The sequence below is a fragment of the Drosophila guanche genome, unplaced genomic scaffold, assembly GCF_900245975.1.
Source record: "Drosophila guanche unplaced genomic scaffold, DGUA_6, whole genome shotgun sequence".
Lineage (NCBI taxonomy): Eukaryota > Metazoa > Arthropoda > Insecta > Diptera > Drosophilidae > Drosophila > Drosophila guanche.
In genome coordinates, this window is record NW_022995750.1 from 2435000 (window position 1) to 2453963 (window position 18964).

Genomic DNA, 18964 nt, shown 5'->3' on the forward strand with positions numbered 1-18964 from the left:
ATATGTAGGGATATACTAAGTATGTCTCTGCTTTGTAGTCTAGATAAATTATTCTTTAAATGGTTAACTGCATAAATGTTAAACTGATTCGTCTCTCAGCTCAGAGAAATGTTCCATTTTAAATAGGGTATTACAGATGTCGCATACAACCTACTCCTTCGTTCTTGTTTCGTTTTCATTTTCTTCCATCCACAATCCATCCTTAAACAGTAGCAGCAAAAACCCAAGGGAGAGAGAGAGGGAGTAAGGCAGAGTGAGAGAGAGAGAGGCATCAAGCATAAAGCTTTGCCTGTTTATTCTTTTGAACATATTTTTTGTTTATTTTCCTGCTTTTTTTGCGCTTAACTCTTTGCTTAAGCCCCCGCAACCACCGACCCCCGCCTACAGTCGCCTCTTTCGTCTTCCAGTTCATCATCATCGTAATAGCAATCATCATCATCATGTTCCTCTTCGTCAGCATCAGCGTCGGCATATTGCATTGAAATTTGCAACACATTCCACTTTGTTGGTTCTTTGGCTACCGTTTGACGTTTGGCGCGGGGTGCTCTGGGCCCTATAGGAGGCTGAGGAGAGATCTACAGACACAAGAAAGAAATGGTGTACTCTGGGGGGAAAACCCGACAGTTATGATACACTTTTAGAGCCATATATCCACATACATCTATGTATCTAATTGTCAGCCAATTTTTATTGAAATCGAGAGAGAAAAGGGGTGGAGCTGAGTGGGAGTTGGGGGAAAAAGTGATAAGGCTTTGGCTTTTTTAATATATAAGATAAGTATTGAATAACTTTTCCTTCTCTACCATACAGCGGCTTGAAATCATTATGCCTCCTGCGAAGAGTATCTGAACAAAAAGATAAAAAAAAACGAAATGATTTAATGCAAATTTTATGCGCCATACTTTGCCATAGCCTTCGCTACGCTTTCTGTTCTCTTCTGTGTTCTTGTTGCTGTTGTTTCTTCTCTCTCTCTCCCACTTTCTTTGTCGCTCTGTCGCTACTGTCTCTGGCTGCTCCACATCTTCATCATCGTAATCCCCTCCTGATCATGATCATCAACGGCTGTCATTGTTTGTCAACCCCAACAAAACGTTGCCAACATTTTAATACATTTTGCAACGGTGCTCTCAAATTCCCCCAATGGCTGGGGAGGGGGTATATTGTACATGGATATAGATAATTCTCTTCTACAGTGTAATTGGAGTGCTTCAAAGAGGTGTTGAGACATTTTTCGAGACGAGACGCCTTAATAAATGTTTACTGCACACATGTACATAAATACATAAATGGATTAGAAAGTTTTCATATATCACAATTAGTTAATTGTTTTAAGAACATCGAGTTTATTGGGTAATTTACATATTCTTATTGGGAAACAAAAGGTTGACAATTGATTGGATGATACAAAATTGTTTACTTTTTACAATATAACCTTCGATTTTACGTATGCGGAAAGTACATATGTTTTGTCGATAACAACGATTGATATCTTATCCAGCAATACAATATTTCATTAAACTTTGTATAACTATTATTAAAGAATATTATTATACGGTATGAAGAATGGATGAGACCTAAAATTGCAATACATATGTAAGAAGATGTTGTGCTACTAGAACCTTTCCCGAGTACGAGGATCTATCCCCTTCCCATAATTAAAAGTTCACTGATCTTTCCCTTCACACACTCCATACCCATTTAACCATCCTTCTCAGCCCTACCTTCCCCCGACAAGCCTCGCCAACAGAATGAAAAACCATTGAAGTACCATAATTTGAAGTGCAGTGTATTTTAAGTACTAAATTGTTGCTTAACTGCAATTAGCTGGAAACACTATGACGACGACAACATTACGGCCAAGAAGAACCTGCAGCGTAAAGTTGGCAAGAATGACGATGATGATGACGATAATGTGTGCCATGGAAAAAATTCCTGTGGTGTCTCTCTGGCGCTACAACAACAATTTTAATTAGTCTGGAGGCCTAGGCGAAGTTTTCGCCAGCCAACCATCGGCAAATTAATCGAAATGCATTAAAGCCAATTAAAAGACAGAAACAACTCGAAGAAGGAAATGTTTCTCGTGGGGTAAACGTAGGAGAAACGTAGAACGTTGTAGAAGGCGCCAAAATGCAGTTGCTATTGTTGTGGCCATTGGTGTTGTTGTAATCAAGAAAACGAGCTCCTTCTGGGCTACCGTTAAAGAGAGTAAGCAGAGAGCATGAGGTGTAGTGTAGAGAGAGAGGTGTAGGCATGCAGGAATAGGGTATTATACGTTTGATCACATACTTGTAGCTCGGTGGAGTTTACATTAAAGAGAATGAACAGACACGTCCATATCCCTCTATCTGGTGTATGTCTTTCTCTTTCTATGCAAATCAGTTGCTCAGTTTTAAAGATTTCTTTGGTGAAACGTTGCATTGATACGCGTTCATTCGATATGCAAGGGTATTATAAACTTCGTCCCCCGAAGGGCCAGCGTTCTTTCTTGTTTTCGTTGTTGCCTTTTTGCAGTATTCGCTTCGTCATCTTATCGTTGGAGGCCCCATTGCAATCAGTCTTCGCAGTCGTCGACGTCGTCATAGTCCTCCCGCCTCCCCTGTCTGCTCCTGCTGCTCGACATTCTCAACAAGAAGAAGAAATAAAGTAAATAAAAAAAATGTTCCTGCCTCTGCTTTTAGCATTTTCGCGCGTTTGGCGCGTTTCGTGTTGCCAGGCTGGGAAACGGGAGTGGGAACAGTGGGCTTTGAATAGAGGGGAGGGACCCTTCGTAAATAGTACGTCTTCCAACAGCCAGCACACACACACACCAACAAAAACACAACTTATCGTGCACTCGTCGTCGTCGTCTTTACAACTCAGCAACGACCGCCGATCCGACCCCCAATGCGTCGCCTTCGTCAGCAGCATCCAGCAACAGTGCAGCACAGCGCAGCAGCCTTTTCATTCTTCTCCACTGCATTCTCTTTTTTTGCGCTCAAGCACAGCGCATACAAATAATTTACGCCATGCAAAAGCAAAAAGCTAAAAATGAGTAAAGGCTGCACACTGGTGGGCAGATAAATATGGCTGGTAAATGAGAGATCCATAAAGTAAATGAGGCTTAGCTTAAAAAGGGTTAAAATATTATGGGGAGGTTGTTCTCCAACCTGTATAGTTTATCGAAGTAATGCCAACTTAAGTCTCCCACATTTCTGACCGCCACTGTGGTACGCTGTTACACCCGTCGAATACTCTGCGCTGCCGCTGCGATTGCTGTTGCAGCGTATTGCATTCATGCGTGCCAGGGTGTGTGTGAGGGCGATGAGACGAAGGCAGGCACACGAGCTGTTTGCATTTACTCTACGCAAATGAGCGGCATTCCCTCCTTCCATTCCATTCCTTTTCGTTCTCTGATTTTTCTCCACTGGGATAGTAATGGTAGGTGGGAGAGGAATGGGGAGCTGACTGTGTTCCTGCCTAAGCCGCCTCTGCGCACAACTCACTCTCACTTGATGCTGCTGCAGAGCTTGCTTGATTTGAATGACTAAGCGAGAGCATTCGAGAGAGGGTGGGTAGGGGGATAGTAAAAGAAACAGGAGTTGGCAACAACATAAAGTACTTAACAACAAAAAATCATTGCAAACATATTCAGAAATGCTAACTGCACTCGCTTGCCAGCTCACTCAGTCTAGCCAAACTCTTTAATAGTGTGGCTCTCTCCCTCTCTCCTGTCAACGAGTGGGGTTACTGACATTGCAGCAGCCCGGCAGAGAGAAACGTAGACAGCGGTGCAGAGCAGAGAAGAGATGATGATGATGATGTGTGAGTGGCTACCGTTGCCAAGTGCAGTGTGTGTGTGCCATTCTGCTCTAAGTGCGTCGACGTCGCCAGCAACGACATTAACTTTCTGCATGCCTTTTTGGCTTTTATTGCTCTCTTCTTCGTTCTACACTTTTGCCTTCTACAATGCTGCGCCTCGCCTCGCCTCGCTTCGGTTCGCTTTCGTTTTGGATTTGGCGCCAAAACAAATGACACGAAGAGTAGCCGTACACAACCGTTAGGGTTCAAAGAACTCTTGTCTAATTACGATGCACTCACTACTCTCGCATATGCATATCCATAACAAAAATTGTATACTGTTGCGTGAGTGTGTGATTTTGTGTATGAGCGCATCTCGCTCTCACGCATGTGTTTGCATTCAATTTGGCAGCAGCAAAGACTGACTGCATTGAGATCAGATCGTGTGATTGTGATTGTGAGTGGATACGAGCTTCTGCAGAGTTTATGTGTGCCAAAGTGTGCATCATAAAACGGAATATTCCAATTAACAAAAGCACACCAAAAAATTCAAGCAGTGCAGTGTTGTTCTCAATTTCAATACCACGAAATTAAACGAAAAATAAATTTGGAAGAAATCAGAAATGAAAGAAATTTTTATACCGTGTGAGTACAGAGATAATATAAATATTAAATACCATTTCGAAACAATTTGTCAGGAAATGGAACTGGGAACAGCAGAAACAACAGCTAAATACTATGTTCATACATACATACATATGTACATTTGTATGCATGTTTGTAGAATATTCATGCACGTGTGTGCCTGCATATGCCAAAATGCAGTTGTCTCTGAACCACATCATAAAATGCAACAATAAAGACAATGCAGATGCAAATGATAATGATGATGATGATACGAATGATGCTGATGGCAATTGACAAAACACTCACACACTCTCCAATGCACACAGCCACACGTTCACTTACTCATGCAATGCAGATGGGAATATTTTTGGCAATGCTCGAGACTCGTACAATAAACAGATAACTGTAATAATGCTCTCCACCAGAATTGCCCAGTTGGGTATTTTTTATTGTTGCTTGTTGTTTGCATTTGCGGCCAGTTAGCTCTCAAATGAACCGAAACATTGCAGTGGGACATTGAGACTGTGGCACAGCTGTGGGCAAATAATTAGGGTAGGTTTAACCATCAATGAACTGTGTGTGGGTTTAATGTCTATGGACTTTAGCTTGGAGTGTGAATGTTGAAAAAGAAATGTTATTGAAATATCCATCAATGGACAATCCGAACTTTGAAATTATACAATTTGTCTGCCCGCCACTGTAACTACAGCCAGAAGCTGTGAATTACACTCAAAAGAAGATGGTTTCCCATCAACTAAGCCAGACAGACAGTCGGGCGGAGGACATACAGATGTATGTGCATATGTGTGTACATTGAACGTGACGTGGGTGTACGGTGTACGGTTAGATTTACTTAAGTACGCATTGGTAGCAGCAGAGCAACGGCCAGTCCGCTCCCACTCACTCCCCTGTTCACTCGTAATACCTTTTACTGTGACTAAGCACACAGGCACAGAGAGATAGGGAGAGGGGTAGAGCAAGAGAGGTAGAGAGAGAGAACACTCCCACAGAGTGTCTTCCCCCGACCCATCCGCCTTATGCTGCAACGCATGAACAAATATAGAAGATGTGCAGTTATTTACATAAAAGCTTTACAAATATGTGCACAAGCTTTGCTCGCGTGGTGTGTGGGTGTGTAATATTCAGATGCATGTTTGTGTGTGTGTGTGTGTGTGTGTGTGTGAGCATGTGTCCAACTAATCACGGGCTCAACTTTTTAAAGCCATGCCACGCGTTGAGCCAGCCGTGAGTTGGAGTCTGAGTTTTAAGCTTGAGCTTCATCCGTCAGCTTGCTGATGTTCTGCTTCTTGGCATTTAACATTCTAGCAGCAAAAAACTGTACTAGACACTGTGTCTATGTCTCTCACCCATTCACCACTCCGACCCCACCCACAAACCCATCCGCCACTTTTATTCTGGATTTTTCCTAACAATTGCAAGAGGCAGCCTAGCAACCGAAAACCAGCAGAGAATCCAAAGCCCAGGCCACACAGTAATGAAAAGCAAAGTCGTATAAAAACAACAACAAAATTACTGCATGAAAGGTGTCTGTAATGCAACCGACAATCGAATACCCTGTGCAGTAGGGGAGTAAACCATTTTGATGAAACCATCATTCGCCTTTGTGCAGCATTATTAAACAACAATTTCTCTATTACTGAAATGTGCTCAAACTCGGTGAGTCTTAGCAGTGCCGCTGCCAAAAAGGGTATTTAAAAAGTGCAAAAAAGTTGAGGAGAAAAAATAAAGCAATCATTGCACTTGTCCCTCCCATCGCACACAGCAATAGCAGCGGCGGCGGCAACACAATATGGCCAAGGCCTTTCCTTTTTGCCTCCTTTTTTTCTGATTCATTTCTGGTTGCTACGTTGCTTCAATTTAGCTTCGTTTCGTGCCTCTCTGTGTCCGTGTCCGTGTCCGTGTCCCTGTCCTGCCTGTGTGTTTGTGTGTGCTAGCCCACAATGGGCGTGGCAGTCATTTCCCGCAATTACGCCTACACACAAACGACACAAAAAGGAGATGGAGATGAATGGGATAGGGTTGGAGAGTGCATGCAGAATTGCAGAGGCTAGAGAATGGCTCTGGTTCTTGGTTGCTGGCTGAAAAGGAGGAGCTCTCTGCTCTGCCACCTCCCTGATAAGCCGTATCTCTGTCCGCACAGAATGCAACAGCGAGTGATATGGCAACGCTGTGTTGTCAACTGCCACAAATACAGGCGCACACGTATACGTGTCAGGCCCAGAAGTATGCAACACTTTTGAAATTAATTGAAACGGAACCCGGTTTCAGTTTGTTTCGGAGTTAGAAATGCAACTCCCAACCCTTTTTTATTGAGTTGGGCTGTGTTGGGTTGCGGGATACGATTGGGTGTGTCTCTATAGAGTTCGTGCTCATTTGATTGGGATAATAGAGATCTCTTTGGGAAGAGGTTGGGGATAATAAATAAATATTTGGGTTCATTTGTGTAATTTTTCATATATATAAAATGGAATTTAAAGGATTAAATTATCTAAAAATAATTTCAAATGTAAATTATCTTGTTATGAGGTTTTTTTTTACATAAACATAGAAAGTAAAATATCTCTAAAAGATCTTGAAAATTGTAGACCTTAAATACAAATTTTCGTACGAGTGGATTTTCCTTTCCCGACAAATGTCGTTAAGCAATCCGTTTCTTGCGCCTAACAAGAGGTGTCACTCCCCCCAGAAACGCCTCTCTCGTAGCGTAGGCGACTGTATAATCCATAAAGCTGCACCTTTACCCTTTTCCCCGCAGCCCAGAACCTCTTTAACCCTTTTTCGCAAAGCCTCTTTAACCCTTTCCCTCGCAGTTGCACCCACGGCCACCTACGGCCCTGCCACAAGTTCATCAAAGTCGAGGCTGCTGCTGCAGTTCTCTGGTGTAGTGTATGTGCGTCTGTTGTCTGTCTGCCTGGGTGGGTGTATTTGTGGTTGCCAGATGATTTTGACTTTTTATGCAACTGTACGTCAGTTCGTCCCTCCTTCTGTCTATCAGTCGTTACTGTGTGTGTGTGTGTGTGTGTGTGTGTGTGGCTTTGGCATAAAATGTTTCAAGTGTCATTTATATTTCATTTTTACTCTTTTTTAATGCTGGCAATGCTGCAGGCCCTTCGGCCCTGTACCCGAAACCAGAACCATAGACCCATAGACCCATAGACCAGACCCAGACCATTGGACGTCTGTGCAAATTAAAATGTTTCCGTTGTCGTCGTCTCACACTCACACACATACACAGGGAAACAAGAGTGACTGAGAGAGCGGATAGAGAGAATGCAAGAGAGACAGAGAGAGAGAGAGAGAGATAAAAAGATGAGAAACTACAGTTTCGGAGTCGAAGCTTTTGGTACCCTTCCTTCAGAGACAGTTCTGACTATGAAAGCCATAAATATATTTAAAAAGTTATCTAGAAGCTATCAAATAGATTTCAAAGATTTGTATTCCAACTGGGACTATTGGATCATATGTCTGTCCAGTCTAGAGATAAGGCTGCACCCCCTACTGCCACTTGCGACTATCATCAAAGTCCTTATAAATCCATCTCCCATAAAGGGTATCAAAAAGGGAAGGATGATGGGGGGGTGGCAGGATTATAGTGGAGCGTGTATTTGTGTCGAGATTGAATTTTATTGCCTGGCAACGGCGTCGGGACGGGCGCCAGTCGGTGCCGGGTTGCGGGTCATCCTGCTGGATTGGGCAGTGGCAGGATGTCAGAGTTGTCAGGATGCGGATTACACTAATTATGAAATGACATCGACAACGGCGACGTCGTTGATTTTAATGGTTTTCTGTTGTCAACTTAATTAACAAATTTTCTCGTTTTTCCAGGACCAATATCGTGAAGACGGAAGGATGCAGCAGCAGTCCTCGATGAGGCAGTGGTTGTTGTTGGTGTTGTTGTTGCAGCAACACTGAAGACACACACATACACACACACAGCATAGAACACTAGCCTACATGTTGCACATGTTGCAGCAACGAAAATGCTCAGCGCTGCCAATGCAACAGCCACACATGCAGCAGGAGCAGGAGCAGCAGCAGCAGCAGCAATTGCCGCAACCGAAACTTATGTCATAACAAACAAGAAACAACAACAGCAGCAGCAGCAGCAACAGCAACATTTTGTTGTTGCCACCAACAAAATGTTGATACCTGCCACAGGAGCAACAACAACAGGAACAACCACATCCACAACAGCAGCAGCAGAAACAACGCAACATCAGCAACAACAGCAACATGTACTGTTTCAGCCGCACTTACATGCATCTGCAACAACATCCACACCTCAGCAACAGCAACAGGCACCACCTCAGCCGCGCCAACATCCCAAGAAGCGAAAATTTGATCCAGCAGAGCTGGACAAGGCCGAACAGCATCCCCAGCAGCAGCAACAGCATCTTGTGACGCTGCAGAAGCACCATAAATCGGCTGAAACCAATGGCAGCAGCGAGACGACCAATGGCAATGTTGCAACATTGCAACAGCAGCAACAACAGCAGCAGCTACATCGCATGATTGTGAATCCGTCGCCATTGAATTGCGGTGCAGGCGCCAGCGATATCAAGCTGCAACAGCAACAGCAGCAGCAGCAGCAACGTATTATAATTGCATCACCGCTGCAACATGCCAGCGGTGGTAGTACTTACAAGCAACATGTGGCATGCAGCAGCAGCGGAAGTAACAGTAGCAGCAGCAACAATGGCCATGCCCCAACAATCAATCATCAGCAACGCACACACACGCCCACAACGGCTGTCTACTACCAACAGCAGCAGCAGCAGCAGCAGCAGCAGCAACAGCAACGTTTTATCTTTAACTCTCACAATCAGCCACATGTACAGGAGCAACATGCACAGCCACAACAACAGTCGTTGCAGCAGCAACAACAATCCTTACTCGATCTCAGCGAGTGGAACAATACCCGTGTCCTAGCCAAAATCCATAATCATTATGCCCCAGGGATTATACGACAAGTGCAGGAGGCACAACCCGATTCAATACTCGTGGAATTCGATTCCACCGAACTGGGACTGCTCCTCTATCCGGATGTGTTCCACAATGGACGATATCATGTGATACTCGATGCCAGTCCACCCATGGCAGATGTACGTACCACCCACCCGCCCCCTTAATAATCTTTATCCTTTACTTAGATTGCTCTTTGTCTCTCCTCAGATCACGCTGGATGCCCGGGTCTGTGTGCGACAGCGTGTGGAGGGACGCAGCTCTGGCAGCTTCGTCTATGTGGAGGGCATCATCACGGACATCAATCAGGCCACAAAGCAATATAGTGTCCAATTGTTTGGTGATGATTCGGTATGTGCTTATAGCTTAGGAATGCTCCTACATCGATTTACCCTTTACAATTACCCACTTAGGCCCCCACAAAGGTTGTGCGTCGCGCTGATCTCCGTCTGCTGCAGCCGCCCTGGTGGGATGAGCTCAGCGAACTGTCGCCCCCCTCGGGTGCAACAGCGACGACAAGTGGCAAGCGGAAGACGTCGGCAGCAGTAGCAGAGGCCATGCCCGTGCCCAGTGGCAACATAGTGTACCCAAAGGTGGGCGCAGGAACGCAACTCACTTTTGTGGCCACACGGTATGATGGCAAGCTGCCCACAGCTCCGCCCACACCCACGTCCAGCTCCCAGCAGCAGCAGCAGCAACAACCGCATCCGAAACAAGAAGAGTATTACCGGACAACGGCAACGTCACCGTTCCAGAGCGGAGTGGTGCCAGCGGCGCGACCGCCCTTGGGGCTGGGAGGCCATGTGGAACAGACGAGCGCCACGGGGCAGACGGCGGTGCAGGTGAACGGCCTGCCGGACATAGTGATCTCTCCGGGAAGCAATGGGCAGCAGCACCTGAAAACCCAACAGCAGCAGCAGCAGCAGCAACAGCAGCAGCAGGCGTCGCGTAGCTACGACGACTACGAATCGGACGACGAGCTGAATGTGGTGGGTATTGGGTATTCGCCGGCTGCCGGTGACCTGGACACGGAGAAGATGAGCGCCTGCAGCAAACGGAGCAGCATGCAGAGCCGCGGCAGTACGTCCAGTCTATTCGATCAGAGGCTCACACCACGATCTCATCCAGCAACTCCAAGGTGGGTTGTCGTCGCACTCTCTATATCCCGCATTCATCTGATAATTCTCTTCATTCTCTCTCTATTTTAGATCTCAGGCTACTACGCCGCATCGCTTCAAGAAGGGCGACATCGTGGAATCGGAGTCCGGCGTGCGCAAGAAGTACAATGGGAAGCAGTGGCGTCGCCTTTGTATGCTCTGCACGAAGGAATCTCAGAGGAGGGGCTTCTGTTCGAGGCATTTAAATCAGAAGGGTAACAATGCCCTGCCCTCGTCCACGGGTCCGAATCGCCTACTGAGGTTTGTAGATCTTCTCCCTCAACTGATCCATCACTTATTCTTAAACCCTTTTTAGTGATAGTCGCTCGAGCAGCAAGACACAGATCGATGAGGACACCTCACGTGACTCGGAGACATCGCCCAACTATCGGGTCAAGGGTCGCTACGATCAGGAGGACACCGATGCGGCCGCAGTGCTAGGTAAGTCTCTCTGTATAGTCCTCACACCTTTTTGACTTTTTATGACCCACGAAAATAAAAGAAAGAGAGCGAGATAGAGGAGTCTAAGAGCCGCCTCATAAAAGCATTAAAATTGGAATTTGTGTGGAAATTTATTCATAGTTTTGAACTGCAATTCATTTCAAGGCTGGTCTTTCCAGCCTCTGCTGCCGCTGCCGTTGCTGCTGCGCCGCTCTCTCACACCAGCGCCAGCTTAACTGTTAATCTATCTCTCCGTTCACGCAATTACCCACACCATCGGACAGAGGGTGCTCGTGAAAAGGGCAGGGCAGAGAGCAAGCCTAAGCCAGAGCCTGAGAGAGAGATAGAGAAAGGCTTTCAGTGCATCTGTTCGCTCTGTCTAACGCGGCGCTTCTGGAAAGATTTGTGTAATTTTGCATTTAGGCTGGTCGACTTTTTAGGCACCCTGAAATGCTCAATTTCAATTTAGGATTAGTCATAAGGCTAAAGCGTTTTGGAGTCTGCTTGACAACAGAAAGAATTAATATTTATTCATTATCCGCTGCCAAGTTCCATTCTTTCATAGTCATAGCTTTTAAGCTGTCTGAAAGCCTGCAATTTGCCCATCTCCTGCACTTCGAGTCGCTTCTAGAAAGATTTCTTTGATTTCGTTTCGAACCAAGTCAACACGTCATATTCCCACTCCTGCTGCCCTTCCCTTTTAATCCCCTACTAAAATGTGTTTAGGAAATGTAGAAGAAAGAACAAGTTCTCTCATTCAGGGCATAACCGGATTTCGAACCCAAAACATTCTTTGGAAATGGTAGCGCACTTTCAACTATGTGAGGTATCTTTAAAGCTGATACACTCATCTCCTGTTGTTTTGGGTGCGCTACTTGAAAGATTTACTCACGCTGGTCAACTTTTAATGCACGCTACTTAATGTGGCATATCATTTTCACACATTCCCATCCTCTAATCCGATACTAAAATGCATTTTGAATGCATATTGAACAAAGGGAAGGCCCATTCTGCCTTTCATTCAGTTCAGAGACCCCAAAAAAAACATTCTTTGGAATTGGTAGCGCACTTTGGGCAGTCTCCTTGGCCGAAACTTTCTCATCTCTCTAATGCGCTCTTTCGGGGTCGATGCATTTCCAATTCACCATAAAAATGCATATCATAAAATTTTATTGTGCCAGCGCCGTGGCTGTTCACGTCGCCGTTGTGTTTTCCTTGACCATTTCACACACCTCAACAAAGGTCGTTTGTCGCTTTTCATGAAAGGTGTCTGTCTGTGAGAGAAGACGGGTCGGCCGTTGTCCCGATCCCCGAATCAAGAGTTCTATTGTTCCAGAAATCTTCTATGCTCTGTTGCGCTGCTGGCTGCCTCTGTCGCTGGGCGCTGGGCCACTTGAAAGTGTGACCGCAGCGTGATTTACACGCCAGACGCAGCGACGTCGACAGAGCGCAGCGGAGAGATGCTTACGCATTCCTAGGCACCTGCAGAGGCAGGGTACCCCAAAGAGAGGGTGCTAGTAAGGCACATGATTGCCAAAATGAATGATCAGTAGTTTCAGAATTTGATGACAGAATGCTCTTACTGGCATTTAACGTACTAGAACCGAGAAATCAAAGCTAAGCTGGAGTCCCTTACCTTACAGATAATATACCCTTCACCTGCAAAGGTAGACACGCAATGATCGCAGCAGCAGCGACAACGACGCCGCCACTTGAGACGAAACAAAGCAAAGGGCCAGCGGCAGAGGCTGGAATTCTGCGTGCGAAGCGCAACAGATTCTTTTCTTTTCTTGTTATTTGCTTTGCCTTTGATTCGTTTTTACCTAAACAAAAATGCACTTGAGAGCAGTCGGCACGGCACGCACACACACACACGCACACTAACACAGAGGCACAGACATTCCCGGAGCAGGTAAACAGCTCAAGCCAGGAGAATCAATGCGGGAGAGTGCGAGCGAGAGAGAGAAAGAGTGCGATAAAGAGCGTAAGCAAGAGCGGCACGGCGCTCGCTCAATTTATGCTGCTGACGTCGCTGTCGCTGCCCTTGGTTGAGCTGTTGCTGCCGTTCTTTTGACGTCTTCGCTGCTGCTCTGCCGCCTCTGCCCCCTCCGCACCGCACCGCATTTTATGTTGGAAACTGTCAAGAGCACACCAGAGGCAGCGCCAGAGCAGAACACAAAACCGAACACAGAACGAAAAAGCAAACCGATGCGAATGCAGCACAAAACGAATCTGACGACGACGACAGAAAAGTGTATTAAATACAATAAAAAAAAGAAGAAATATCTGTACATATAACTACATACTTATGTATGTATGTACTAAATATATATGTACAATACATAGTTCCAATGAAATGTGCAAGTGAGAGAGTGATGAAAGTTTCCATTTGAGGACAGGAGACCGATGAACGTCATGAATGCGTTCCAGGATTTCGAGCTGGGAGCGAAATTATATTTACAGTGCTTATGTAATAAAATGTTTCCTATATCTACATAAATGGATTATGAAGAGATTTATCTGCAATGATTGTAGGGAGTAATTATAGTACTAATTGCGATCTCTCTCTGTCTCTATTTACAGTATCCCTGAGCAGTTCACGCTCGGCCACGCCATCGTATACATCACCCGTGAATCATGCCGGCGCCTCGCCGCTAAATGCCATCGCCCACTCGCCGGTCAATGTGTCCTCGAACCACCACAGGCAGAACTTTTTCACGCCCATTGCTGCCACCAATCAATCGCAGCAGCAGCAACAACAACAACCTGCCGCCGTGCCATCTGTGGCATCGATTGGCCCTTTGGATACGGGAAAATGGAAGACTACACCCAGTCCGGTCCTGTACAATACCAACAACAACAGCAGCAGCAGCAACAACAACAACAATGGCTGGGAGGGGAACAGCAACAACAGTGGAGCATCAGGAAATGGAACAGGAGGAGGAGCAGGAGGAACACAACCACTGCCAATGCCACCACAAACAACGCCCGTGTCGCTGGTTATGCATGCCCCACCGCCGCAGCAGCAGCAACAGCCCCAGCACCAGCACCAGCACCAGCAGCATCAACATCAACAACCACCTGCCGCACACCTCAATGCACTGCCAGGACCTGGAGCGCCGCCCAGCAGTGTGGGGCATGCCACCAGCGTGATACGCATCTCCAGCAGCCAGCAACAGCAGCAGCAGCAACAACAGCATCCCCACCCTCACGTGGTTGTGTCGCAGAATCAAACGTTTCATCCCGTGATTGTAGATGCCACACAGCTGACAGTGACGTCCATGCCGGTGCAGTCCATTATGCAGCAACAACAGCAGGTGCCGCACACTTCGGTTTCATTTCATCAGCCCAACACGCCCACCAACACCACCTCTGTGGCAGCCACGTCGATAGTGCATGGCCACGGACACGGACACGGGCAGGAGAAGGTGTTGCCAAAAAACGGTAGGATTCTATATAGAAGTAGGATCAGCAGCGAAGATTACCATAATCTCTCTTATCCCGCAGGCTACAATGCGCCTAGCCATCCCTGGTACAAGATTCTGCCACAAATGCCACCCATGACCAAGGCGCCCCAAGGTCCGGCCACACCAACAACGACAACGACCGCCAGCAACTACAGCGTGGTCATGATGCATCAGCAGCAGCAGCAGCCATCTCCTCTGCAGAGCCCACTCGGAGGAGTTGCTGTCCAGCAGCAGCAGCAGCAGCAGCAACAGCAGCAGACGTCTCTGAATCACAACAACAACCATATGATTGTGCCCAATCCTTTGTCATCGCCCGGGAAGCCGCTCAACTGCTCCATGAACGATGCCAAAGTGGCAGCAGCTGCTGCAGCAGCAGCCGCCGCGGCGGTAACCCATCAGCAGGTGGCGGAGGAGCAGGATGATCAGCTGGACGACGATGTGTTTGAATCCACTCCAACGCCCACTCCGGCCACAACCAATGGAAAGAAGCAGACGGCAGCCATGAGGCTGCAAACGTACACCAGCAACAGCAACATCCGCAAGCTGGAGGAGTGCCATGACGACGGGGCCAATGGAGGAGCACCCATCACATCGGCGGCCAAGCGTAGGAGTCAATCCCTGAGCGCCTTGCAACAGCAGCAGCAGCAACAGGCAGCGCAACAGCAACAGCAGCAGGCGGCAGCAGCAGCAGCGACAGCGGCAGGGGGAGCAGCGGCCGGGCAGCCTGTGGCAGCCAACAAGAAGATACGCAGGCCGATGAATGCATTCATGATCTTCTCGAAGAAGCATCGCAAGATGGTACACAAGAAACATCCAAATCAGGACAATCGAACGGTCAGCAAGATCCTCGGTGAATGGTGGTATGCCTTGAAGCCGGAACAGAAGGCCCAGTACCATGAGCTGGCGACCGTCGTCAAGGATGAGCATTTCAAGCAGCATCCCGAATGGAAATGGTGCAACAAGGATCGCCGCAAGTCCTCCACATCGACGGCTGCTGGCAAGGCAGGAGGAGCAGCTGGTGCTGCGGCTGCCGCTGGCGATGCCAAATCGCGCCTGGCCTCGGTGGATGGCTCCGATTCGCTGGAGCACGACATGTGCCCCAATACGCCGGGCGGTCAGGGCCACTCCGAACACCAGGGCGACATCATCCCACTGACGATTGACAACTACAACAGCGCCTGTGATGAAGCGCCCACCACGATCTCTGGCAAGGGAGGAAAACTCCTCAAGAATGAACTGCACTCGGATGAGGATGAGCAAATGCTGTTGACGGAGGAGCCACCCTCCAAGAAGCTCGACCTGCAGTGTCGCGAACGTGTGAACGATTCGGACATGGATGATGCCCCCTACGATTACCGCAAGCAGCAGCAGCAAGAGAAAGTTCAGGTAGGGTATTACAACCCCTCCTTAAGGAGGAAGGGAATTTTAATTAAATTGTATAATTCTTTGCAGCGCTCGCAGGATGATCATGCGGCTGGTGCCAATGGCCAGGCCATGACTGCACCGCCAACAGCTGGTGGGGATCGCGAGATTACGCTCAAGCCAAAGGCAATCAAGGCCCATCCGGTGCTGGAGAGCACCATGCTGCCATATCCCCAGATGTCGATCTATACACAGTACACTAGTCCCAAGAATCCAATCGGTGTAACACCATTCCAACCCACAGGCGAGCAAACCACCCGCTACTCAACCACCCACTCAGCCATGCTCATTTCGGTCTCTCTTGTATGCTTTCTCTCCTCTGTACAGGCGGCGCCTTCAAGTCTATGCCCATCAGCCCCAAGGGCTGCAGCAGCAAAGCCGATGAGGCAGCCACACTGCAGCCACATATCAAGCAGGAGGACATTAAACAGGAGCCACCATCGCCATATAAACTGAACGGGGGCTCGGTCTCGGCATCTGGTGTGGTCAGCAGTGCACCACCGCCCAATAGTGGCGGCAGTGGTGTGGGAGCCATCTTCAATTTCAATGTGCCAACAGCGACGGCCCTCAGCCAGAAGCAGTTCCAGTATCCGATGCATCACTCGCATCGCAGTCCCACGGATCTGAGAGGTGAGTAGTGTGGAATAGCAAGAAGGAGTCTCCCTTCACTGAGAAGGATAGCGATTAAAGATGAAAGGAAAAGGAGTGAAACGAATAATAAACAGTGGGTTTCCAAGACTTTAAGACGGCTAAAGGGGAGATCAGACATAATTTGATTTTATTATTGAAAGATGCAAACATTTTGAAGAAAATTCTACCTCCTAGCTGTCTTTCTGTAACGAAACGCACTGTATTTGATTGGGAATTCATTGAGTTTTTTTGTGTATTTTATTGTAATTGAAGGCAGTCCACGACAGCCCTTCAAAATGTAGAATAATTATTTTATTTATATTTTATTTTTAATCATTTTTTTATTGATTAATTTTAAGTTGATTTTAAGATTTTAGAACAACTATTGGCATTATTTCTACTATGATTTGTGTTGTGTGTTTTGTATATAGATATCCATTATAATTTAATTTATAGTTTTTGAGTTGTGGATCCAAAATCGAAAAACCGAAAATTTGTGAAAAAAAAACGTTCCAATCACCTGCATCGATCGCATCGCCTCGCCCCCTCACCCACCTGTCGCCTACGTCGCCTTTTTTCTAACGAAAGCTTTTTGTTGGTTTTTGTTTTGTGTCGGGCATAACATCTTTCTCTCTGTTTCTTTCACTTTCTCACACACTCACACTGAAAACTTTCCTCCCCGCGCCACAATAATATCACAATCTTCCTTTCTGTCGATGTCATCCATATCATACACATATCTACCCCAATCCATTTAAAATCCACCATGAATCAAACATAGAACAAGTGGAAAATGCAAAGAACTCGAAGGGAGATGCAGCAGCAATCCATGAAAACGATGACGAGGATGATGAGGATGTCGAAAATCTTCTCGACGAGGTAGACCTGGACGATGACGAAGATGATGATGAGGATGAAGATGATGATTACGACGATGAGCAGTTTATGCAGGAATTGGCCAGTGTTAATGCTGATGCTGATTTCGATAATATCATTCATTATACCATACCCAAAGTGAGAGCTACACCAACACCAACGCCCACAACGCCACCCGTGGCCAACATAATAACAACCACAGGCTCTACAACAACAACAACAACCAGCACCACAACAACAACAACAACAACAATTGTGACACCCATCAAGCGGAAACAGTTTACGATTGTGCGATCCCTGACGCCGTTGCAGCCATCGCATTCGCCACACCAACAGCTCAAGCACTTGCATCAACGCCGCGTGGAGACGCCACCAACGGTCATAACGCGTGTGCCGACACCCACAATTAATCATTTCACGATCATACGAGCACAACCATCAAATCAGCATCAACACAATACACCGCCGCCTTTGTTTTTCAAGCAGAAAGTTCACCAATCTTCACCAATCATAACAACAAACATTCCAACAGCCATTCCAACCGCATCCACAGTGGGATCAGCCACATCTACCACACACAATAACGAAGCCCTTACTAAGTTTTCCAATAATTCCACGCCCATTATACGAAAATTGTTGACCCTACAACAACAAGATGGTCATCACAACAACAACAACAACAACAACAGCAGCAGCAGCAGCAGCAACAAAGGGACAGGTCGAGCGGCCATACTGTACGATGCCCTCGTGCTGGACACGCTGCATGGCCAGGACGAGGAAGACGATGAAGAACACCTCGAAGATGGGCAGGAAAAAACGGAAGGAAAAGATAAGCAACGACCGGGCAAAAAGGAGTCGGTCGGAAAAACCGGAGGAGCCACAATGCTGCTGATCACCGATTGCAATGCGTACAGTCAGCAGCATCATCACGGTAGCTGCACGGCGGGGACACCAGTCTCGGGAGCAGCCACCCTGCGGCCAGTGTCCTTTATCAGCATCAATGCGTGCAACAAGATTGCACTGCCTGCGAATGCCCGCATACTGACAGCAGCAACGGCCACAGCGACAGCGGGTGTGGCAGCCACGGCGACCAGCCAGGCGGGAGGAGGCGCCGCCACACTGACTGTGCTGACCAAAGCGACGGGGAAAATGGGAACAGCAACAGCAAATCATAGTACTAATAATGCCAATAATGAAATAACCATAACAGCGGCTGCTCCAGCCACTGCCACAAAAACAGTGGCCGGCAGCAGCAGTGGCAGTGTCATGAACAACAAAAACTCATCTACAACTCCCTCCTCCTCCTCTTCCTCCTCCTGTACCTCAACCTCTTCCTCCACCATCTCTGTCTCTCTGTCTACTGCAGCCGCCCATCAGGCATGTGTGCCCTCATCGCCGGCGGCCATGAGTCTGGGACATGCCGCCAATATGGCCACACCACCGGCCTCCGCACCAGCGCAGATAATGGGAGCAGGTCCGGCGCCAGGCCAAAAGATGTTCTTTGCCATGACAAGTCAGGTGAGTAAATGGAAAGAGAAAGAATGCTTTAAAGATTGTGAAAATGAATTGAATTCCTCTCTATCG

The 18964-nt window shown here is 47.2% G+C and overlaps 1 protein-coding gene across 9 annotated transcripts in view; it reads left to right on the forward strand.

The window, feature by feature from the left end:
* LOC117586689 (putative transcription factor capicua) overlaps positions 1–18964 on the forward strand; it is a 45946-nt gene that overhangs the window by 23896 nt on the left and 3086 nt on the right. For 4 of the 9 annotated variants that reach the window (XM_034276947.1, XM_034276945.1, XM_034276949.1 and 1 more), the window contains exons 2-11: positions 8251–9527; positions 9598–9738; positions 9801–10525; positions 10596–10805; positions 10861–10985; positions 13569–14429; positions 14493–15838; positions 15905–16118; positions 16202–16504; positions 18747–18898. In XM_034276947.1, the coding sequence (XP_034132838.1) occupies positions 8406–9527; positions 9598–9738; positions 9801–10525; positions 10596–10805; positions 10861–10985; positions 13569–14429; positions 14493–15838; positions 15905–16118; positions 16202–16504; positions 18747–18898 (5199 nt within the window). In that variant the 5' untranslated portion in view covers positions 8251–8405. Of the gene's footprint in view, positions 1–8250; positions 9528–9597; positions 9739–9800; positions 10526–10595; positions 10806–10860; positions 10986–13159; positions 13456–13568; positions 14430–14492; positions 15839–15904; positions 16119–16201; positions 16505–18746; positions 18899–18964 lie in introns of those variants that run through there. The other 5 variants (XM_034276952.1, XM_034276946.1, XM_034276951.1 and 2 more) reach the window with 5 other exon arrangements.